General features: G+C 38.0%; 1 protein-coding gene across 9 annotated transcripts in view; it reads left to right on the top strand.

Annotated features, from left to right (window-relative positions):
* The window catches only part of LOC102692904 (melanophilin), a 46487-nt gene extending 22731 nt beyond the window's left edge, over positions 1-23756 (top strand). Inside the window, exons 7-18 of one of the 9 annotated variants that reach the window (XM_015358782.2) lie at positions 821-913; positions 3454-3643; positions 5281-5510; positions 8617-8700; positions 12380-12634; positions 17839-18030; positions 18777-18800; positions 19040-19201; positions 19507-19596; positions 20114-20165; positions 21925-22019; positions 22665-23756. In XM_015358782.2, coding sequence (XP_015214268.1) covers positions 821-913; positions 3454-3643; positions 5281-5510; positions 8617-8700; positions 12380-12634; positions 17839-18030; positions 18777-18800; positions 19040-19201; positions 19507-19596; positions 20114-20165; positions 21925-22019; positions 22665-22691 — 1494 coding nt within the window. In that variant the 3' untranslated portion in view covers positions 22692-23756. Of the gene's footprint in view, positions 1-820; positions 914-3453; positions 3644-5280; positions 5511-8616; positions 8701-12379; positions 12635-17838; positions 18031-18738; positions 18801-19039; positions 19202-19506; positions 19597-20113; positions 20166-21924; positions 22020-22664 lie in introns of those variants that run through there. The other 8 variants (XM_015358783.2, XM_015358785.2, XM_069196352.1 and 5 more) reach the window with 8 other exon arrangements.
* Positions 23757-25182: the final 1426 nt, after the last annotated feature.

Raw genomic sequence — 25182 nt, forward strand, 5'->3', positions numbered from 1 at the left:
TTTATTAAAATATCATCAATAACACCTTTTGTGAAAACAAACATTGCATTCCATCTGCAGTAGTATAATACAGATCCACTCCAGAAACATCATAGACGATGTTTTAAACATGTGAAAGGTTTGTTGAAGAATTCTTAAGTAGCGACATTTCTAATTATCTTTTAAGTTGTGTAGATAGAAGTGTCCAGAAGCATGAAAAGTGGACAGTATCATTGGAAAGAACCAACTTTTATTAGTTTAATTTATTTAATAATTTAATTGACTTTCTGTATTTTTGAATGTGCAAAGTCCCATGCAGATCAACTCACTATGTGAGGGATATCTTGAATGTTAAATTAATCTTAAATGTTAAGATTGACGCAAAATCCTTTCCTTAAATTTCTGGTTTCTTTACCTGCCAAATTTGAGGCTTAACTCTAACAAATTCTCTTCCAATTTTAGAGCTGTTCAAACCTGATTCTCAAGAGCATCACTTCATTCACTCTGGGTTCCATACAAGTGAAATGTTCTAGAAAAAGCAGAATGTATTTCCTTAAATTAAAACAAAATACCCCAAAGACACCAGGTTTACAAAAAAAACTCAGGCTTGGCACATTTAGATGACCTTTTCTAGATATAGTTTTCCAAGTATTATAGTTAATTTAAATTGAACATTTGGACTGTTGAAAATTTAAATCAATTATAATTTAAAATTAATGTGGTAGAGTTACTTTGACTCTTGAGCAACAGTGTTTGATCACTCAGCAATCATTTTCTTTTCATGAGGCAGGCTTTCTCTTTTGATTCCAAATGATTGTCTTTGTGTTTCGATGCCTTTAAGATTCGAAAGACCAAACGTCTCCTCTCGGTTCACCCTCTTGATTTTGATCTGGACTCTGAGTACTCCACTCAGTCTCGACGCCAATCTCTGCAGGTACTGGGGTGTTTGGCTCCATCTTTCTCTCTCATTAGAGCCTCCGAACAGTGTTCACACAGCTCTTGAACAGTGAGTTCTTCAAACTGATTCACTCTGGAGAGGATGTGGCACATACTGTATCTTCTCCATCCTGTGGGCTTAGAAAGAAATAAGAGAAGTCCATATAAAATTACGCATTTCGTGCATTGATAAATTAAAGACAGACTTCTGCTTAAGGTGGAAAGAATCTTTGAAATTTTAAGTAGTCGGGAAAAGGCAGGTGCCCTGCATATGTGTATTGGGACTTAAATGTTCACAATTCAAAAGCTTGCGTAGTTCAACAAGATCTTGGTTTTGTTATACAAAGGTTCACAAATATGAATAATCATGTTTGTGAAAACATACATTTGTCACTTTGTGTTCTTTAACTTCAAAGGCTACAACAAAGTAGATTTCAGGATTTTTTACTCTGGGGTTATTTCTGTTGAAATCTGAATCTGAACTGTAGTTTTGAGTTTGGGTCCTGTAGGAGAGCTTCTGAGTGATTCTTGCTGATCAGTGCAGAACCTTTGCAAATCTAAGATTTGCAATTCTTGTGTCAATTGTTTAACATTAGGATTTGACCAACAAATACTTGTCACATTGTGAGAAAATCAAGCTATTATACAGTACAAGAATGAGCACTTTTAATGCTGCTGTTTTCTTAACTTAAAAAGGAACAGTCACTATCTCGTAAGACCATTTTGGATTTAGTTCATCAATACATGCTTAGCTTTCTATGTATATAGCAACTTAACGAATTATACACTTAATACAATATGTTATAGATGAATTAACTCATTTATCCTTTGATAATACATTGTATCATCTTGAAAAATTCATATTATTCAGAACAACAATAAGGGGTATTCGTTTTTAGGGAGAACCGTACAGTATTCATGCCGTTCCTTTACAAAGTTAACCTTTTGAATTGCAGTGTATAATTGAATCACAATGCCTTTCCCATGTTTTTCTATTTTGAATATATTGTTTTAAATTAGTATTCATCAAGACTGTGCTCAATCCTGCTTGCCTCTGCTTTACTGATTTTTCTTTAGTACAGTGTGCTTTGTTTGTTTGTCTTTGTATACCAGTGTAGTTCATTTCTGTACAGTAAATGTTTTTTTACACATATAAAATACATAAGATGTAAAGTGACACATTAGAGGATGGAATGTCTTGTTAATTTGTTGATTTTTAACATTTTAATGTTGAATGTCAAACATGATAAGGATTTGTGTTTGTCTTTGTTTGTTAGATCATCCCTTCATTATTGAAACGCAGAGGGTCTTTATGGATATTGCCATGGTGATAAATGTAGTTTCAGAAAGCTGTAGCATGACTCAATCTGTTCATTTTATCTGTTTGCTATCATAGACGATATAAGGTTTTACATTCTCGAAAATGTCATGTGAATTTCTGTTTTCTTCATGTTTTCCAGAGTTGTTATTCATGTCATGGCAGATTGCTAATTTGTCATGCAGCCCTCTTCCCCTCAGGTGTCATGTACACTTTTTGTATGTCCTAAGACATTGATTTTTTTCCACTCATAATCACCAATTACTTAAACAAACATGGTATTTTAAAGTCATAAAGGAGAGTGTCATTGATTGGTGCATGTACCAGTTTATTATCTGGCTTAAGATGGAGGAGCAGAAGATAGATGTCAGTGGCATGTATAGGGACAATTTTAATTGGTTAATTAGTTCCAACAGATGTCCATTCCCTATGGCATTTTGAGAGGGTTCAAAAGAAGGTACTGCATTTTAAAATATTTGTATTAAGTAGAACCCACTCAGTCTATGGCATTGAGTGCTGTGCCATTTGTTACCAATTACCAAGATGCATGGTGTTAATCTTTAGTCTACACTATAACATTTTGAACTCAGATACAAAAGAATAAATATTCCCTAATTATACAAGTGAAAGTGCACACCTATAACAACTGCAATTTATTGCAGAGATTGCGCACAGGTGATAGTGTAATCACATTGAATGAAAACAGTTTAGGCTGGATACTTTTTAGCTCTGGACACTCCTAACACAAGGCTTTTCAGGTTACACCCTGTGCTCCTTGGGTAGTATTGGAATGATTTTGAAAGGTATGGATAGCCTTTTTCTTTAGCAGTATGACCCAGTTAAGTTTACATTTGCGATCTGTACGCTCACAAACACCACACACTCTTCATAATTTGACCAACATTGTTAACATCAGAACAAGAGAGGGTAATTACACATTTACACATTTATTGCAAATATCTGCTTGCAGAGAAACACAAAATTATATTACTCTCAGAATAGCCCTTTTGAGGCATGTTGTTTATCAGTTCTATTCTATGATGTGACAAATGTGCTGCCACAGATAAACACAGGAGGAAAATATGGCAGTAAATGGACCAGCACAATAGCTGGTTATCCATCCACCTTTACAGCAGTGGCTGGTGACTTGTAGTACTAGGTAGTGTGCTTTGGTTGTCTGTGGGTGACCGTGGCCTTGTTGGCCCCTGTCATTTTCGTAGCACTCCGGCGGGGTGGAGGGGGTGACACGGCGGGAGTCAATGATTGCTGAGGCCGATATCGCCTCAGTCTTCCAGCAGATTCTAGAGGAACAGGGTCAGCGAGGGGATGATCCTGAGCAGGAGTTCAGCACAGAGCTGCACCTTCGCATCAACTCTCGCAAGAAGAGTCTGGAGAAGTCCTCACGCTCAGGTGAGATACCACCAAACAACAGGTGCAACCCAGTAATTGACTTTTCTCGGGTTGTATTTGTGCCAACAAGTTTACAATTCCAGAGCTCAGACAAAGTTTAATAATGCAAGAATGATCCAGCAAATATTGTACTTAATACTTGGGCGTTAACTTGCCTGGGTGAGAAAATCATAGCACTGTCACAGCCATTCTCATTTTTCAGGAATGAACCAGGGAGGCAGCTGCAAAGGTGAAGTTGGGTGGAGGGAGGGGTTCTAGGATAGAAGTGCACTTCCAGAGTTTTTATGCAAAGGAGAGCAAAAGTGTGAGATAAGAGTTTGACCTCCTCCCAAACATCTGTTCAATAACAACATTAATAATGATAATAATTCAAACAATAATAATAATAATAATAATAATAATACCCTTCATTTATACAGTGCTTCTTATCCCATAGGGATGCAAATACTGCCTTAATTGCTAATGTTATTGCAAAATCCATTTGTAAATTAAAGTATTCTTAATTTCACAATGTTTTGGTTCTCAGAAATGTAATACACCCTTTTGTTGGCATCATCTCTAGTTGCACAGTGTTACATAATGTGGCAGGTACATGACTGAGGTGAAATTCCTAAAGAGTTAAAAGATTGTTTCCATACCTTACACTTCCATTAACCGGTCAGCCTATGTCTTTGAACATGTAGCTAGAACACATATTTTAGAGTCTGTTCTTGAAAATTGATGACATTACGGTTAATATTTTATTTTTGGGTGAAAAAAGGCATCCTGTTCATGTACAAGGTTTGCAATTTCTTTACATTGTGCAGGGATAAAGCAATTTGGTGAGGTTTTTGTCTGCCTTAACAGAAGTATAAAATATATGTTTTTTTTCTTCAGATTGATGGGATCATATTTTTTGGGTGAGCAGAATAAAGCATAAAAACAGATCAATTTTAAAATATATTTCAAGAATGAGATCATTACATTGATAATATGTTATCTTTTCAAACAATGAGGATAATACTTTTCTTTTCAAATCAAACCTTATCCTCTTCTAGCTTGGATGAAATTGTATAGACTGTCCTAAGAAAACTGAATGTCATAGGAAAGTGGTCTTTAATGGCCTTGGTCACTTAATAGTGTTTCACTGAAGATGGACAGCTCCTATGGGGATGAATTGGGTAGCTGGTATTTTATCTCTTGGCCGGAGCGACCATATCCATTCTGAGGTGCTTTAAGAGGTCCAACATATCTGAGCTGTATTAAGATTTGCACAGTAACTTGTGTAAAACACATATACTTTTTTTCTAAACTAGGTTCTCACTCAGGTCTTTGTTTGAAAACATTAGTGCTTGTCTGGAGGACCATAGAGAGCATTTCATTTTTGCTTTTTTAATTTATATTTTCATTTTTAGCTTACATTTTTCTTTAGCATTTTTTGCCAGGACATCCACACTCGCGGCTCAGCACTTCCTGCAGTCTCTGCGAAGTGGCGATGCCTTAATATGTTTTTTATCTGCTCCTGATCCGTAGTACATCGCACAATCTCTGTCTTCTTCCTCTCCTGCTTTTCATTTTCTCTCTCCTTACCTGTCCTACTCCCTCCCTGTTGACCTCACTTTTGCTCTCGGTTTCCTCACTGTCTCTCTGCTTCTCAGACGAGGGCCACTACACTGAGCAGCGAATGATCCGCACGCGCTCCTCTCCCAAGGGCAGTCCGTCGGGCACCTTCAATGGGGCCCAGCGCTCACGCTACTATGCTGACATGGACACGTCAGAGGATGAGCCCGAAGCTGTACCTCGCTTCCCCCTGTACCAGAGCCACCTGCCACCCCGTCGTCGAAGCCGCGCCTCCTCCCAGGAGAACGTGCATCACGGTGCCCCACAGGTATAGCAACGTCAGCCACCGTGTTCTCTTGAGTCCAGCTGGAAACAGCACGCAGAAAGCAGGAGTATCACAGGAAAAACACCCATTTCTCTTTGAGCAGACACTGAAAAAGCGAGGCACGGGAGGGAGATAGACCCACCAATTTCTTTTGTAATCTAGGATCAACAGTTCAGTCTTTTGGAAGCAAAAGAAACATGGGTCATCCCATTCAAGCTGACAGCATTTTTCTCCTAATTGCAGTTTGATCAATGCTTTGCCTAATTATTCGCTACTGGAGCTATTCTCCAAAGAGAACTGTCATATAAAGGATGGCCATTGACTTTGATTGGCTTTTGCACTACACAAGTGGCATGTCTCTCCAAGGTAGTATTAATGTAAATTGGCCAGGCGGTCACTACCAGTACGGCTAGTTAACTCTGTCACACCCAAGGTTTACTTGACACTAAAAAGATCATTAAGTCCTTTTGGCTCAAAGGGATAAAGATGGAAAATTCAAAAAGGTTTAGGACAGAATTCAAGACAGAGAAAACACCTGGCAGATAACCTTTAATGCATACAAATGCAGAGTGTTACTTGCACGTAGCAAATACATATACTATAAATATAAGACAGGAAATGCTGGTCTTGAAGAAGATATTTATGAAAAAGGAGTTTATATGATGGCATCATTTATATCTTCTATACAATGTCTTATGCAATAAAAAGTCTCACGTATTTTAAGGATATACATTAAAAACGGAACTTTAATAAAGGGAAGTTATGTTAGAACTACAATAAGCAATAATAAAAACACATTTAGGACAATGTGTAAAAAATTGATCACCACATTACAAATAATGCTGTGGCTCTAGAATCAGTACAGAGCAGGGAGATAAGAACATATGGTGAAAGGAGTGCACTAAGTGAGAGACTAAATACTAACCAAATAATAAACTAAAACAGTACGCAAGTGGAAAATGTGAACAGAGGCACCTTTTTACAAAGAGGGTCATGAAGTCTTGAATTAGCTAACCAGCCATGTTGTTGAATGAGATCGTTGGATCATTTAGCTATTAACAAACAAACAGACTACAAGGGCTTGAAGAGCTCATCTGCGCAAAAGAAAAATAAACCATTAAAACTGAAATTTCAGTGTATTTTAAAGTTATATTGTATAATACATTTGTGGGTAGTCTGGGAGGTACAGTAACAGCTCTATAATGATGATATTTTTATATCACTGTACCTAATGAGAAAAAATTGATTTTTGAAAATCATGGCCACACGTCTTATTAATTCTACATGTAAGAGTGGTGAGTGAGGAAAGGAGCACACCTTACAGCTGGAATACATGTAGGCCTATTTCATATTTCTAGGAAATCAAAACTTGAACATAGAACTTTATAGTTTGACAACGTGTTAATGAAAGAAGAAGACTGCATTTCCCTCCGGTCTTATTTGTTGGATTCAGGATTGTGACTGTTTATGTGTTAGTTTGCCCAGATTCTTCTCAATCAATTTTTATTTGTATAGCAACCAATAATTCTGCTCCTGGTATTATACATTTTCAACAGGTTGGAGCTATCTGAATTAGAAATAGTGGGCAATGCTGAATAAAAGATGGATTTTAAGACAGGAAGGTGGCATTTTTCATTACCAGGCATTAAAGGGGAACCAAAAGCCCCTTTAGTTTTGAAAACAACAGCAGCGGGGGCAGCGCCTTGGTTTGGAGGTTCATGCTTTTGTCTCGCAGTTCTTGGGTTCTGGGTTTGTTTGTGGTTTGGGGTGCCTTCTGTGGGTAGCTTGTGCTTTCCTCTTATGGGTTTTCTCCAGCTGCTCTGGTTTCTTCCCACAGTCCAACAAAATACTGCCCAGGGTAATTACTGTAGGCTTCCCCGTATCTACATGTACAGTACTGTATGTGTGTCTGTATCATGCAATAGACAGGCCCTGTCCATGGAAAAACAGCAAAAACTAGATTATTTAATCTTTCAAAGGTGTGCAGGGAATGGCTGATTCATTCTGTGGAATGAATACTGAACAACTGAAGGAACTATGATATGAACTTTTCTTTCTTTCCATTTTAGTTACATACAGTACATCAAAACTTTAGTTCAGTGATATTAAACCACACTGAACATGACAATTTATTTACAGTACTTACACTTTTCTTTTTGTAATGCAGGACTATTGTTTTCAGAATTTCCATAACTACTACATTCAAAAGGGGAAAAAAAATCTCTCGACTCCCTTATATTTAATCTCCAGTGTCTATGCTGGCAGAGTAAAGCCTCCTATACTATATTTGTTGAGTCTTCAGCTCACACACTGCAGCTGTGTGTCTGTTTGCTTTTCAACAGATATGACCTAGAGGTATTTCCCAATTGAGTATTTAAACTGCAGCTGTCTTTATTAGTCCCCAACTTATATCTGTGTAAGACCCTCGGGGACACTTTCTCTCCTTCACAACATGTGACCAAACCCGAATCAAATCAATACAGACTGATGCAGAAAACAAATGACAATTGATTAGCTAAACATCAAGACACCATATGTTGTCTTCCTCTGGAGTTATATTAGTATGGTAAAAAATGAGAAACACTACAGCAGTGATTAGGGAGCAGTTGTATTGCACAGTCCTTAGATTCTACTTTAGCAGCACTTGCACACAGATCAGGTCCATTTGAACAGGGAGCATTTTCCTGGATTCTTCTCTATATTAACAAATTATGCACCTGCTGAAATAGAAGTACACATATGATAATATGATTAATGATCTGATTTATATAAGCTTAATTTGTTGGTATAGTTACGGTATATATATTCTAACAAAGATATATATATATAACACAAATATCCCACCATCTAATAATAACAGCATTCTGGAAGGCCTAATAAGACTAAATAATAGCATGCAGTATAAACATAAAATTTTAATAATACCTGGATTTTGTTATAACTATATTTTCTATATATTTAATTTTGAGTATTTTAAATTAACAGATAAGGTGCAATGCAAGCATATCATTCTCTCCCGCGGCTTGTTTCTATATTTCAGTCTGGGGTCTTTTGTCTGCTGTTCTCTATTTCTCTCTTTCTTGTTTATTCTTGGTGGCCTGGGGTCTAGATCACTGAGCTGAACAAGCGTATGTCTGCTATTGAAAGTCTGCTCAGCCGACTGGAACAGAAAATCACACTGCCAGTTGACCAGGTAAATACAGAGATCATCTCCAGGTATTTATATAAAGAAAAATGTTTAATTTGCCTTTATATTTCAGAAGTACAAAGCTATCTTAAAGCACTGGTAAAAGGAAGGGTGCACAGTTAATATTTCAATATTCACCTGAAGGTTTCATATTTGACTGGGATTTTTTATTGTTTCCTGTAATTGATAAAGGAATTTTAGAGCTATGAAAAATATTACTTTGAGTGTCTATTACTGTGAACACCATTGTGTCAGGCTGTAGTGTCATCTGTTTACTGAGATGTTGACATTTGACATTGTCTTACCTTTAACAGCAAATACTGACTGTAAGAGAGCCTCCTTCCATTAAACACACATTTAACATACAATGAACAGTATTATAACTATTGTATTTTGATGCCTCCTGAATGTTTCAGTTCAAGTACCATAATAGAGGAGAAACACGGATGAGGATGATTGTCTTTAAGTAGTACTTTATGAAAAATCTATATTGAAACTAATGTAAATTTGAAGACAAGTAAGTTCTGATGAATTCATAGCTTGACTGCCTGCTCGACCGTTTAAAACAAAACCCTTGAGTTTTTCTACAGGGTTCTAAAATATGCACATTGGAAGAGGCAATTCAGGCCACATTGTTTGCATTTTAATTACTGTGAAAATGGAAAACAATGTAGCGTGAATGTAAAAGCGTGTCCTACTCATTTTGTGCCGTGCCACCCATGGGCTGTTGCATTGTGCTTCAGAGCACATGTATTAACTCTGCCTTGGTGTTCATCTCTCTGAATCATACAGTATGACTATGGAAATGTAGATCTGACTAGCAAGTGGTAAATGATTATCTGAGTGACAACTATCCATATAAAGACCTGAAACCAGCTTGGGTACAAGCATTTTATAAAAGGAGTCCCTTTTAAAGATAAAGAGCAACTTATCAATACAGGACCCCTAATAATATTATCCTCCTCATTGGAAAAAGCATTCCCCTCAATAAATATGGTCACCAACAGTACATTGTGAAGTAACAGAGGGGATATGTCACATGAGGTGGAAAAACAAATGCAACACATTTCTAACAAATTTCTAAGTCCTAACAATAGGACTTGTTTGAAAATTAGAACATCTTTCTGGCCATCAGTACTGATGGAACTAAGTACAGTATCTTCCTTTTTAATTCTCTTAAATGCAGATTTAACAGTTGTGTGTAACTGCAAAGCAATTACAGCAATTTGCCTGTGCTCATTGATATTGGCTTACTTTATCACTAAAGGTCTTTGTTGCTTTCTCTAACATAGCCACAAGAGTGGACCGTAATCACTCATATGGTAGTTACACCTTCAGTCTATTTATGGTGCATAAGGGCATCTAATGTTCATTACAAAAACTGATAAACCCCACATGTGCTGTTTCACATTTATTTGGTGGCTGACAATCACCATCAAAAGACAAAAGACAGGATATAGACTGTTAGATAAAGCAGGATTTGGAGCAGCATTGATTTAGCATTATACACAGAAAAGTGGTAGACACAGATATACTGGAAATTGGGCTTCTTCCTGTGCGGATAGGCTTTCCTTAAGCATACGTTAGATGTGAGAAAAAATTAAGGCTTGCTGTCATAATAGAGATGGATATATCCTCCCAAAAATAATTTATTATTGACAAAGAAAGTGTGCAAGAGAGAGTATCATGCTTTGTGCCTGTTGCTTGCACAACTGTCTGTCAAGGTCCCTGTGAATGTGAATTGTATGCAGCAGTTAGAAATTAGATGAATGGATGAAAGTTGACCTCACTCAACAGTAAAGACGTTCTTGTGTTAAATGGGATTCCTTCCCCAATTATCACACTTATACCCCCTTATCAGTTTTCCTGTGCTGGTTTGGGTACTCTTTGCCTTCTATGACATGTTCTGTCCCTCATAGATGTGGTTTCATGGTCTCTCTGGACTAGTCTGCTGATTGTTGAAGCAGAACATCTCATTCTGTAGACAAATCCTTGATCTTCTTCAATTACTAATGGCAGCCAAGTCATCTACATTTCTCAAGGGGAGAGTGGCTGCGTCTTTGACTAGTCACTATTTAAAATTGCATTTTGTTTCCAATGAGCTCTTGATTTGAGACTTGGACTATTGTAAATTCATTGTCAGTACAGTCACTTTAGGAAATGCTTATAATGTATCAGTTTTATAAGTGTTTTGTTGTTTGAGTATAAAGCTAATTTTCATCTAAAGGTCTGGACCTTTCAGAAAATGAGCTGTTTAGAAGTGGTGGTAGTGGTAGGGATTTGGGAGAGTATGACCTAGTTCAATTAAGATGGAAATGAATATCAAACATTTGGACTGTGCAGTCTCTCGATAATTGTCTTTTTTATTTAGCTTTGGTATTATATGCAAGACTTAATCAGGTTTCATCCAGCAGAACCCACTCGAATCTGTGACATGATTTCAATTTTAAACAAATTCATTTTTTTTTCTGAATTCCCCTGATGGTCTCACAATTACGCAAAGATTCACTGGAGTGCCTACTGTGGTTATTTAGAAAAATATTTTATTAAATGAGTCGCAATTTATCCATAAGTCATCAGAGAGCACCAACATTTAATGATAAGAAAAATAACAATTTAAATGGCACAGTTTTAAAAGTGACGTTATCAGAGTTTCTTCTCTTTTTATATTATAGCTGTCTATTTAAAGCTCTGTAGAATTCTATATGGCCATTCCAAGATTGTTGTTTAATGTTCAGATTAGAAAAAATGTAATTCATATATATTAAAGTGTATAAAATGTATTAGATATTTAAGACAGTGGTAAAGTCTGATTTTTCAGAAAACATTTTCTTTTAACATTTTGAAGTCTGGTTGCAACATGAAAGGTAGAAAAGATACTACCAGAAAGTAAAAGACAAAAAAAGTGCTGAACAGTACTGTCTTTTTATGTTTATTATTGTGACAGGTCTTCACATATTCACATAAAACTCACATACTGGATTAACCACTTTATTGCGTTTTACTTTTTTTAGCAAGCAGGGTGTCAAGAAATATCAGAAAAAATCTTTTAAAGTATTAATACAATGTGATAGACTGGTCCACATCCAGCATGATTGAAGATGATTAGATAAAGTGTATTGCACTATGGGAGTTCACAGAACTTCTTCCAAATTCATTTCTGTCTTGCACCGTGATAGTGAGCAGGACTTACTGTATACTCACTGTCACAACTGTCACGGACGTCCAAAGGGACTAACCGTGGGGAACAGGAGAGCGGAAAAAGACCCATATGCATAGCGGCGAGACAGAAAAAAGGCCCGGGCTCATTAGTGCAAAGAGTTCAGGAATGCCGGATAGAAACCTATGCCCTCAGGGAGCGGATGTGGGGCGCCCTGGTGCTAGGCGGGTCTCAGGACATCCGAACGTCAATGCTGAGCCAGGACTGAGTGCAAGACCCGGAAATATATAGCCCAGGGGAAAGAGAGGGACAGGAAGGACAGCAGACCGGAAACTAGGGACAGGACAGAGAAGGAGCGCCCTCTGGCTGCAGAAGGCGTGACAGCAACTCAACCAAGAATCAGTTTTTATTGACTGATAATGGCAAGTCCGACTGGGTCTCTCAAGCGTTGCTTGTATGACAGTGCAATCAATTCGGCACGCACAAGAACAACACCTCACCCAGGGCACTGCTATGTTCCCACAGCTGGTGGCTGTGCCTGGAGGCCAGTCAGTAGTGGATTTGGAGGAGGAGAAGCTGAGGAAGAAGTTGGGGGAGCTGACAGGGAACATCAGCGACAAGGGGCTCTCCTCTGATGAAGATGAGGTCAAGAAGAGCAGCTTTGCCCAGGAATCACTGCTGGGAAGAGCCCGGCACCAAGATGCACTGGAGAAGAACGCACCACCTACAGAGGCCGTGATGAGCTCCTCCAGTGATGATCTCCCCACCGAAGCCCAGAAGGTGAGCTTCTGTTCACTGTATTCTCCTTAAGATGGCCCTTTTAGAAATTCTACAAAACCAGGTTTTTTGGAAGGTACTGTATATATCTTTATTTAATATATTTTCTTTGTATATATTATTTGTTTTTTTTTCTAAGTTGAAGGAAAAAATATTAGGGAATGATGTCAGCTCTCATTCTCGCCTCTCAGTATCATCCATTCCTCCATCCGTTTGCCACATTTATCCAGCCTAGGCCCTGGGAGAGCCGGAGCCTATCCCGGCAAGCAATGGATGCTAGGTGGGATACACACACACTAGGGCCAGTTTTCCCAGAACCCAATTAACTAACCAGTATATCTTTGGACTGTCGGAGGAAACTGGATCACCCGGCTAAAATCCATGAGAACATGGGGAGAACATACAAATTCCACAGAGATGGCACCCCAGGTCCGGAATTGAAGCCAGGGTCCCAGCGCTACCAGGCAGCGATGTGCCACCATGCTGCCTTTTTCAGTAGCATTGAATTGAAAAAACAAATATTGTGTGCAAAAGAGGATTTCGTATCTGTCTACATTTTCAAGGAAATATAATTAATTCAAAAAGAGGTTGCTGTCAAAGAATGAAAACTACTGATAGGCCATTTTTAGCAGAGTACTATATATGTAACTGAGATCTTATGGTTCCTTATGAAATCTTATGATTGTGATAAAAATAGTGTGTACTGTAGGCACAGAGGGTTAAATTACTGTGCTATATTTTTCACATGACCCTATTTTTTCATTTGTAAAAAATTGTATTTATTTGTTAAAGTCTGGGAAGAGCTGTTATTATGGGACAAAAATGAAATTCTAGGATATTTGGCTTTAGACACAGTTTGTGCAAATCACACAAAGAGATAGAGCTCTTGGCTTGTCTATGAAACAACGGACAGGAATATTGGAGCCAGTCCATTAGTACTCTTGTAAAAGGTTAGCTTCACTAATGGGTACTTTGTTGTCATTGAGTGCATGGTCTCTTCTTCATGTGTAAAAACTAAAAGGTACCAGTCATGTAAATGCTATCCTTTTCTGTGCCATGAAGGTTAAGGTTTCCTGCATTTAGTTTTACATATCTTTTCCCTTAATTTAGAAGTAGAAGCTGTGTGATTGTGTCTGAGTGGACACATCTGTCACATTGTGTGTTTTGATAAAAAAGTTAGAGTTGGAAATCTGGTGACTGGCTCAACATACTGTACTTCTAATTCTTTCCGCACCGTACCAAAACTGACTTTTCTTTATCATCACTATTCTTATTATCCTAAATATGCACTTGATCATAGTGAGCAAAAAGTAAACCAATGTTCCTGTGTAACACAGATCCTTTCACCTGTGCGAAAAGCAATGCAATGTGATGGTTAGCAAGATTTTAAAATTGGACATGATAATTATTTAAAAAACTGGGATGAAACCATGGACTCCTGGAGATAGTCAGGTTTAGGAGGATTCTCCTCCACTCTTCTCTCAGCCTTTGCGAATGAGCTCAGACTTCAGACGAAGAAGATGTGATCAGTTGGCCATACTGGACGAACGGTTCACTGGACTCCTTCTTCACAAAGATAATAGCTCTTGGGGAGGATCAGGGTTACAAATTCATCAAAATAAAGTTTGGAACTTCATCAGCATCAACTGCCATCAACATTTTTATCTGTAGTCTCCTGCTAACCTAAAGTCTCTGGTAGGGAATCTGGCTGATGCCAGTCATCTGCGAGATAAGTCTGTGTCCATTGTAAGACTTTCTACCTTCTATTTTCTGAATGCTAAATTTGCCTTCTACTTGGCAGATTAGTTTTAAAATGAGACCCCATTTCCTCAAAAGCCATATTCCTTTTTCAGTTCTTTGAAAATTAACAATTTTAATTTCTTGGCACAGATGTAACTGCCCATTTATACATGTACCATAGTATTATGCACTGTATGATATTCATAAGACTTCCTACAGTATATGCAAACTGTCATCTTTTCTGATGTTTAAAATAATCTTACAGTGTCAGAAGGTTACAGGGCTGGCAATGGACTGGCGCCCTCTCCAGGCTTTACCCTGCCTTGCACTCATTGCTTGCTGGGTAGGCTCCGGCTTCCAGCAGCACCGTACGGTATAAAGCGGTTTGCTAAATAACATGACATGACAGAAGGTTACAAAGTTTTTACACGTATATAATATTGTACGTGCCATGGAATGGCAGGAAAGCAAAAAAGACCCTATGCATAGCGGCAAAACAGGGGTTAGCCTGAACTCAGCAGGTCAGACGATATCGGGAAGAAACCTATGCCCTCAGGCCACGGAGGAGACGACGTGGTGCTAGGCGGGTCTCAAGACATCTGGACCCTCAATGCTGAGCGAGGAGGTAAGGATGACCCGGAAATATATAGCCCCAAACAAAGACACACCGGAAGGACAAGAAAAGCACAAGGAAACTAGAAACGGCAGAGTAGGAGCGCCCTCTAGCTGTAGAGATCGTGACAGTACCCCCCCCCCCCCCCCCTTCATGGGCAGCTCCTGATGGCCAAAAAACAAATGAGCTGCACACCACTGGGGGAAGGAAAAACCTAATTTAACTGAAAGGAAACCTCTGGGAGTCCACGGCTGAGAGCTACCCCCTCCTCCAGTGTAAAAACCTTTATTGGGTAGAGGAAGGGAGGGCCGGGCGGTGCTCTGGTGAGCGAGACAAAAAAAACACGAACAAAAGCACACACAACAAAAATAAACCTGGGAGACCAGGGCAACATACCACACACAACAGATAGGAACCAAGAGTCCAGGGAAACAGGGGTCAGGGAGACCAGGGAACACAGAGACCAGGAAGTGAGAAACCAAAACACAAAGAAAAAAAATCAAAGTAACAACAAAAAACCCGGGAACCAAATAAAAAACTCTGCACACAGGGCAAAAAACATGCTCAACATTCTGTCCCGGATGCTGGGAGTGACAACACGAGGAAAGCCAGGTATTCGTACGCAGATGTCGGAAAGGCACACTGATGAGTGACCTGCTCACAGGCACAGATGTCGAGAGGTGGCATCCCGAGATTAGAATAGGAGAACTGAAAAAAAAGCCCAAAACGATGTGGAAAAACAAAAAGAGATGCCCGCGGGGTCAAAGTATGGGTCAGCATTCTGTCACGGATGTTGGAAAGGGCATGCCGTGGAATGGCAGGAGAGCAAAAAAGACCCTATGCGTAGTGGCAAAACAGGGGTTAGCCTGAGCTCAGCAGGTCAGACGATGTCGGGAAGAAACCTATGCCCTCAGGCCTCTGAGGAGACGACCTAGTGCTCAAGACATCTGAACCCTCAATGCTGAGCGGGGAGGAAAGGGTGACCCAAAAATATATAGCCCCAGACAAAGACACACCGGAAGGACAAGCAAAGCACAGGGAAACTCGGGACAGGACATGAGTAGGAGAACCCTCTAGCTGTAGAGGGCATGACAAATATACAACTTAAAATATGTTCTTATATGCTCTACTTTTAATTATATAAGTGCTCACTTTCCAAATGAACAAGAGGGGTGCCATGAAAGTTAGGTTTGGATATGGGGAGCCTGCTGCTGTCAAACTCAGTTGTGGTGTTGACATATTGCTGTAAAAGTTAAACATCCGTCATCATATTAACACATTTGATTAATATGAAAACTTAAATGTCAGTACACAAATGACCTACTGTATACTGTTTCACATGTTTTAGTGAAAATTTCCATGTTGTTTTTCATAAAATTTAGTGGGTAGATTAAGGTTAAGATTATGGTTAAGTACACCTGACATCTTTCAACACAGCTGTGTCATTGGCTTCTTAGTAAAACAATGAAACAAAATCTAACCCCTTAGCCAGTCTCTTTTCCAGTCATCTGGAAAAGTGATAAAAATATATTGTTTTTTTACTTTTGCAAAGGGGATTCATTATTTTAAAATATCTTACTTTCATATTGCCTCACACATGTCTGAGATTCAACGGAAATGGATCCAAATCAATTTTTTAGGCTGAGATTAAAAGGCAGGGGTTGAACAAGTAAAGAATGTAATTATATCATTTTTGATGAGACGCAATAATATCCCATTTATTTCAGTTCCTTCACGAGTGACGTAGGTGATGAAACACACTGAATCCAGTCACTTACCAAGGATAAAATAAGCCTTTGTATATCTAGGACAGACACAGTAGAACACTGTGAAGTGTTTTAAATCTCTGGGCACGGACAGACTGCAGCTGTTGCATCTTAATGGAATGCTGTAAAGCCTGAATCACACTCTATGAAAGAACAACTTTTCATCTTGTTTGTAACTTCGTGACCCTTGTACTCCAGCTTCGGTCAGACTGGCTCCCATTCGCGCCTTTCCTATAGCAGATGGAATGATAATAGCCCTCTTTTACTTTTGCAAATTATTTATTATCTTTGCTGAGAACAGGAGATCAAAGAGCTGACAGTCGTGATGCAGTTGCTTTTTCCACCTAAGAGCCCGTCTTTAACAATATCCCCCTTAATTAAAGGTTATTCATAACTTTTCCCTCTAAAGAAAATAAAAGATTTCAAAACTCAGTACTCATCAAAGGGTTCTTATTGACAGACACAGAGACCACCTGAAATAAACCAGGCATAGTCGCAATACGAGATGCCCCTCTACACTGTGTCAGACCCTTACATAACTGGCTGCACTCACTGGAGCAGCTAGTCTTTTTCTGTGCAATTTTTCCTTCCTGCTTCTCGAATAAATCATGAACAGTCTTCTTTAATAAATCTGAATATAGATTTAAATAAAATACGTCAGGTGTTCTGAAATTTGGAATTGTAATATGGGTAATCGGTATACATCAAAGGCGGATTTCACTCTGAACAGTATTACAGAAAAGGTTCAATTCATAAGAATAACCAGAAGTACAAGACTTTCTAATACATTTACCAGTCACTATGTGAGAGAACATACTACTCTAGGGCATATAACTACATCTGTAAAATCTCAATTAATTTGAATTCTGTGTGCAGGGTTAGTGTACCACTATAGTTGTGTGCATTACACGGTAGATGTGAATGCTCTAAAAGGTGACATTAAAAACCTTCCAAAGCTCTTGCTTTTGTAACATTACTCAAAGCACTGTATAACATGAAAGAGCTCCACAGTTTAATCTCTTGGTACGTCCCACACAGTGCATTTTGAACAGCAAGCTAATTCCTGTTCCCTTCTGCATGGCTTTCAGAGATCATCTGCCGCGGCTCTTTGTGACATCACAACAGAGGCTCTAAGAACCATAAATGCCACTGAAAGAGCGTTGACCGAGTTGGTTCCGCCAATGCCCAAAGACAGATACCAGTTAATGGGGACAGATGTAAAGCAAGCAGATGAGGCATACAGAGAACTTGAGGAACATGTAAGCATAATATGCACATTTGTAAGGAGCCTGTTCTTCATATTTCTCCATCTGATTTGTCTCTTTTAGTGAAAATATAATAAGTCACTTTAAAAACTTGAACAATCATAAAATTGTGCAAGATCGCTTACTATACAAGTACAGTATAAAAATAACCTTTTTTCATGACATTGAACGTGTTATTTAGTATGCAAAGTTTCTTAATTCCTGAAGTGTGTTAAGAAAGTTATAGATCAGAGAGTAAATAAAATAGTCTGGATCTCAGAGGGAGGAAAGTCTTTAACACACTATTGTATTAAAGGCCATTTAATAATATAGTTTCTATTAAAATACACTACACTGAGAATAGGTTTTCATGTTAACGTGCTCACTCTTATGAAATATCTATGAAGAAAAAAGCATACAAAAACCATAAAATAAAGAATGAATAAACAGTATTTTGCTCATTTTTATTTATGGGAATAAACATCCTGCTAATGTAAAGATTATCCAGACTTTGTAAAAGCACTTTATTATACTCCAAATGCCTTAGGCGGTCTATCTGGTACAGTAACTGCCTGTTTCATGTGTAAATATTAAAATAACTACATGTTTAGAATCCTGTTCTGTACAGAAATGAAAGTAAAATGGTTCTTCGAGTTCCCCATGGTAGTAGGCCACTGTAAAGAGTGACATGAATTGAATTGGTGGCTGGAGGTGTTTGTCTTCTTTTTGGTGTTCCTTACTCAGGCGAATGTTTGCTTTCACTTCCCCACACCTTGTTTCAGCTTCTCCAAATTCAGGCAAGGGGGGTGAGTCTGCTTATTTATATTTTAATCATTTTTATAATGTTTAGCCTGCACTGAAGCTAGAAAAAAGTTTTAAGACATCTTAGAAGCATCACTTGAAACGGTATGAGAAGCTAAAGGGCACTTAGTTACAGTCCAGCTATGTTTTACATTGAATGCATAATGATGCCACATTAGTTGGCCCTGGCCTATCTCAAATGTGTGCGTGCCTTGCGCTCTGACTCTCTGTTGTGTTTTCTCAGGTGTACATGACAGCTGGGAAGGCCTATAACTTGGAGAAGAAGCTGAAAGAATTGGAGGAGTGTGCCAAGAACCGCTACAGCGGGACCACAGACTCTGAGTTGTCTGAGCTGGAGGACAAGGTGGCGTCTGCAGTAGCCAAGGTCCAGCATGCTGAGAGCGAGGTATAATACACCTGCATTCTGGAGAACCTTGCTGCTGCTCCCCTGTACAAATATGTTTCAACAGCGAAGTGAAGATATACTACTTGGTTTTTCTGCTTTTGAAGGCCATTAATTTCAGATGTTCCGACTTCATACTGTATACCATTTTGTGGAGGAGGTGCCCCAAAGCTGACAGGAAGCCTAACAAGTGATTCCTTCTAAATCGGGCCTGTGGGAAATACGTGGATAGTGTTTTGTGAAAGTCTCAATAATCACATGGGAAATGTTTAGGTCTCTTTTACTCACCACTGCGTGCTTTCCTGCAGGTATCAGATATTGAGTCTAGGATTGCTGCCCTGAGTGCAGCTGGCCTGACTGTTGCCCCAGAGAAGAGCAAGAAGAAATCCTATGCACAGGTCAGGGGTGTTGAGTGACTGTCAGAACTCATCTTTGTAAGCATGATGAGCATGATCAGTGCTGCTTGTTTTTGCTTGATTGTCGCTTTTTCATGGTGGTATGTTAAATGACACAGCCCTTGGGCAGGCACCTATATCACCCTACAACTCACAACTGGCAATTCACTGAAGCTCAGCAGATCTGAGCTTGGTCATTACCTAGATAGGAGACCTCCTTGGAAAAACTAAGGTTGCTACTGGAAGAGGTGTTAGTAGGGCCAGTAGGGTGCGCCTACCCTGCGGTCTGTGTGGGTCCTAATGTCCCAGTATAGTGACAGAGACACTATACGGAAAAAAGGTGTCCTCTGGATAGGCTCCGGGTTAACAGGAATAAGAAATTTGATAATGGATGGTTGGCTTCTTTTCATGTAAAATAACTTACTTTGGTTAGGGATTAAAGTTTTTCTATTTCATAAGTCATATTGCACAGGGCAATACAGTAATCAAATTGATTTCTTTCAATCTGTTTGATCCTCAGGGATCAGCCATGCCGCAGCCAATACGGAGAAAACTGTCCCATGATATCCCAAGTAAGATCCTGTTTTTTTATTAAAACAGAAGTAGATAAGTGCATATAGTGTAGATGTGGGTATTTGTTAGTGCAACAGGCTAGATTTCCTTCATGTAATAGGAAACACAATGACAAATTCACATATTAATGAGATTGCTACATCATGTCCTTGAACAGGATTTGAGTTTTCGGTAATCACTCTAAAATAAAGTGCATTCTTATTGCGATTATTTTTGTTATCAAACATTATTGTTATTATTGCACATGTGGCAGTGCACTGATTGCTTAAGGTTAACCATGGTGAGGGTAAAAGATTAGTTAGCCAGGGCTAGGGCTGTCTTGGCTTCAAGCAAAACAGCAGTCCCTATGCCTAACCAGGCACCCCTAGGCTTGTGGTGACATAAGTGAGAGATGGGCTTTCCTGCAGTCAGGACTGAACCTCCTGTATGTGGCTTAATATGTGCAGGTGGGTCACAGGAACCCAGCTGCATTTCTTCACTCTCCCTGTTTGGGCTGTCAGTTGAGCCACAAAAGACACAGACAGTCTAAAAAATAGGATCATATTAGCTTTATAGTGTGATGGATATATATTGATTAGCAAAGAGGTAACCTTTCCCCTTCCTTATTGATCATTTATCCTTATACAGGTGACATGATGAGCCTTATAGAGAGTGATGTGATTGCAATTGAGATTATCTGATCTTTACCTTCGTTTATTCTAATTTTTAAATCAAACGTATTTTATCTTCTTTTTTTGTGCTACACTGGACATCTATACTGGTCTCTGATACAGTATCCTAAGTAAAGAAACTAAAAAATGTTTGAAGAATTTACATTTATACCCAAACAAGGAAAACCAGTCTGTGTTTTTAAACAATGTTTGACAGTCCAAACAGACAGTATGTAAGAATTTAAGCTTTTGTTAAAGGATTTAATTCAGTATTATAAGTGTTAAAGGTCACCTTTTTGCTAGTTAGTAATTAAAACTACGAAACATACTACTGTATATTCTTAAAAATCTTGAAAGTATAACTTTTTTAATACTGTTTTAAAGTAGCATTGAGAATTGAACATTTTCAGGGACTGACTTTTGAGTGCAAAATCTTGTGTCTCAAAAGATCCTTGATTCGATTATCACTTCCTCTTTGGAGTAGCTTCGATCTGAAGAGTGAATATCAAGGGTTATGCACACAAATAGTTGTTTCTTTAAGCGGGACGTTATTAAAGGTTTAATGACATCATAATCCCTATGAGAATTAAATCTTTATTTAGAAGTAAGACAAATTATTGGCATTTTACTACAAAATAAAGTAGACAGTGCATTAATCATGTTCCATTATGTCCTAATAATAATGGTTTACTTGTACAAGGGATGCACAAGTATGTATTCTTGCACAGATCTATGCAGCACCTTTAGAAAAACAGTGATATAAAAAATAATGGAACTAAATAAAAATAGTCCTATATTATTGTCAAAGAAAAAGATGTGATAATTGCTCTGTCTTGTATTTCTTATTAGTTTATTTAAATTCTTGTAAAAATATATGTTTACAGGTATCACATCTCAGCTAATCCTTTCAAAAACAGGGTCCACACTGGTAAAGAAAATGTACAGTATTATAAATGAGAACTCACTCTTCCATTAAACATATTGCTAATTTTTTGCATTTTATTTTTTTCTTTTAAAGGTGCTATTTCATTATTATAACGTTTATTATTATTTACAGGCCTGAAAGAAAGAGTAACCACATCTGAAGTTGTCTAAAATGTGTTTTTAGGTCATGCTGATGAGTTTTTACGCAATTCAATCTACAGAGGGTCTCTCACTCAAAGGAACCCAGTATTTAAGCCTAAGCGTAACCCAATGTCTGCGGTATGAACCCAGCCTTTATCTCACCGTGCTCCTCTGGAGATCATAGCTTGGTGTTTCTTCCTCTGGTGCCTGGTGGTGGAGGGTCTTACTGTACATGTGTTTGCTTTCACCTTGGCCAAGGCATTGGGATGTGGATTTGTTTGCATCAATGAGATCTATCCATAACATGTGCTGTATGTGTCCTCCTGGTATTTAACATATTTAAAACTCAGCATTTAAGTCTTTTAAGATTGAGCTCCGCCTGAAACTGAGAATTCTGCTGATGTGAATTTACTGCATGAGGGTGCTGAACTGTGGCCATGCTCAAAATATCACAAGCACTTTTCCACATTTGGGCAAGTTCTTGAAGGAACAAACAGAGTTTTTTCTGGAGCACTGCAGCTTTACACATCTGGTTTCATTAAGTTTAATGATGAAAATGAGAACAAATGGAGGTAGGATCAGCCATATTTCTGCCAGTAATTGCTACTCACTGATTTAAAGGCTGATTAACGAAATTTACTGCATTTCTAATTAGTGGATATGAATTTTACTGAGTGTTGGATGTATTAAACATACCTAAAGGGTCTTTTGTTGTTGTGGTCCAGGCCCTTTGATAATGTTTCCACTACGTAAGAGATCTAAGTTAATTTTTTTTCTTTTCAGAAACCAGTAATGGCTCAGCATCCATAAGGAAAAACAGCCTCCTGTAATAGTCCTGTCTTCACTGCCACCCAGGAGGTGTGCTGTTCTTCTGGGTTGAAAAAATGCAATTCCTCATCTACAGAGTATTGGCCGACCACAATTTGTCTTCTATCACTGCAGAAAGGCCAGGGCAGCATAAAGTCCTGCTGAGCACATCAAGTTGACTAAGCTGCCAATGCAAAACACCACAAGTGTTTGCATTTATTGACAACTGGATTACTAGCCTAAACTGGCCATGGTTGAGTTTTGAGTGTTTGCTTGTTTGTATTAAATACTGTAATAAAAGTAAAGTGTTTTGCCACATGTACTGTCACATAAATGACGTAGGTACCATTCCACAGAACAAACACTATCTAAATGGCCTTGTTAACACCTTGTTTGAAAACTTAAACAGCTACAGCATTCAAGTGAATACATCTGTGAGAAGCTTCATTGTTATCCCACAAATAAAAATAAATAAATTAGTGTTTATTGTACACTGGTGATACATGCATCTCCACTTAACAACAACATTAACTAATATTAAATTGATCAGACGTAATCTACTGTATGAAAGGTCTTTTAACTTAAAGAAACATAATGCTGCGAAACATGGACATAAAGCAACAAAACAGACAGCAATAGTGGACATCCAAATTTTAATTCGTGCAGACAAGTTAGGTTGAATGTTGCAAAAAATTGATAACACTCATGCTGCTAATCTGTTCTGGAATAAAACATTCATGAACAAATAGGAAGAAAAGTCAGTGTGCAGCAATAGGCTTTTCATTATTTAGTCTAAGCAAAGTATAAGCAAGTAATCATTTTAAGCTGTACACTCTTATTTCTTTATTGCTCTTATTTCAAACATTCTTTCTCCGTGAGAGCTCAGAGTGTATGTTTCTTTGTATTTTGCTTTGTGATGCTATGGTAGTTATGAAGAAATAATTACATCAAATTGTGAGGAATACTACTGTATATCACATTACAATACATTTTTCTGCTTTTTGCATTGTTCTTGTGCTTGTCTGCTATTATATTTTACTATATAAAATAAAAATACGAGGTGATGAAGATTTAGTTAGTTCTCTTATTTAATGTCTTCTGGTCACAGTCTGTGTTCTACACTGCAGTGTTCATTTTATTTGCCTGACAGTAATGGCATTGCTTGTTCTATACCTAAACAGTGTGTACTTTCAAAAATATATTAATTAAAATATTAACATGGTAGTGTGTTTAAGATGTTTGTTGGTGTTGGTGTTAGTTTGTAATGTCAACTTTCAATTTGAATATTAATATTAATATTACCATAAATTATGCAGGTCTTGTGATAATTGTTTGCTTAAACAGTGAATCCTGCCAGTTTGTTCCTGCTTAAAATTTGCAATATTTTTTGGGGGGGCTGGATAGCATCAGGTTGACAATTTTGATATCCTCTTTTATTTTATGTTGTATTTATTTAAAGGATAAATTGACATCCTGTTAATCACATTTCACAGATAATTTTTAATTAAGGAAACAAAAGTCTACTCAGTTATACACAAATGTACTGGGTTCCTTTTGATCTATACATTTATAGAGAATTGGAATATGTCCATTGAAACCCTTTTGGTTATTTTCAACTGGGGCACTCTGTTCATTATTTTGTTAAGTGGTATATTAAAAGGGATGCATGTACTTAGAAAATGGCTTTTTTGTACTGTGTATTTCCCTTACAAAGAGAAAGAGGTCTCCATCTTTAACATTTCACCTCTGATGTGTTGTATTGCAAACAGTTGTTGTGGACAAAGGTTTAAGGTGCTAAGAAAAAGGTACTATCACTTCAGAAAACCATCTTCATTACATCTTCACTGAGGAGAACAACGCTATGCACCAGCAGAATATCATTGGGCACTATCCATAAACACATTTCTAACCATTAGACATCAGCTTTACACCTCTCCCTGCAGCACTCTTTTGAAATAAAATAGTTTTCTTTTCACCTGAAGAATGTTTAATGATTTAAAAAAACAGAAACCTAACTGAAATCCAGCTCATCCAGGAATCCAGAACAGACCCCCTGTTGGTTACTATGAAAGACAGGGCTTGGAGGCTAAATATTCTTTCTGTAGCATACACATACTGTAAGCATAGGCAAATGCTTTTATAATATATTCTAGCTTCTATCTACAGCCGTTCCACCCACACACACAGTTTTAGTATAGTTAACATGCAGCATGGTGCCTGAATTCCTGAATTTTATTTAAAAAATGTAAATGTAAATGTTTTTTTAATCTGTAGTAATGAAGTCCAGTAATTAAGTCATGACTATTTGTACCATGAGCTGCAAAGCAGCATAAGCTACAGTAGGGAAAAAGCAGGCTATGAAAGACAGAAGCATCCTAAGCATCCTAAGCATTAAAGCCATCGGGCCCAAAGGACCGTCAGCATGCCCTTAGTAAATGCCTAGGTTTATTTCACATCTTTACATACAAAATCCTAAAAGAAGCAAGGATGCATA

This window comes from Lepisosteus oculatus, chromosome 12 (assembly GCF_040954835.1).
Source record: "Lepisosteus oculatus isolate fLepOcu1 chromosome 12, fLepOcu1.hap2, whole genome shotgun sequence".
In the NCBI taxonomy this organism is placed as follows: Eukaryota; Metazoa; Chordata; class Actinopteri; order Semionotiformes; family Lepisosteidae; genus Lepisosteus; species Lepisosteus oculatus.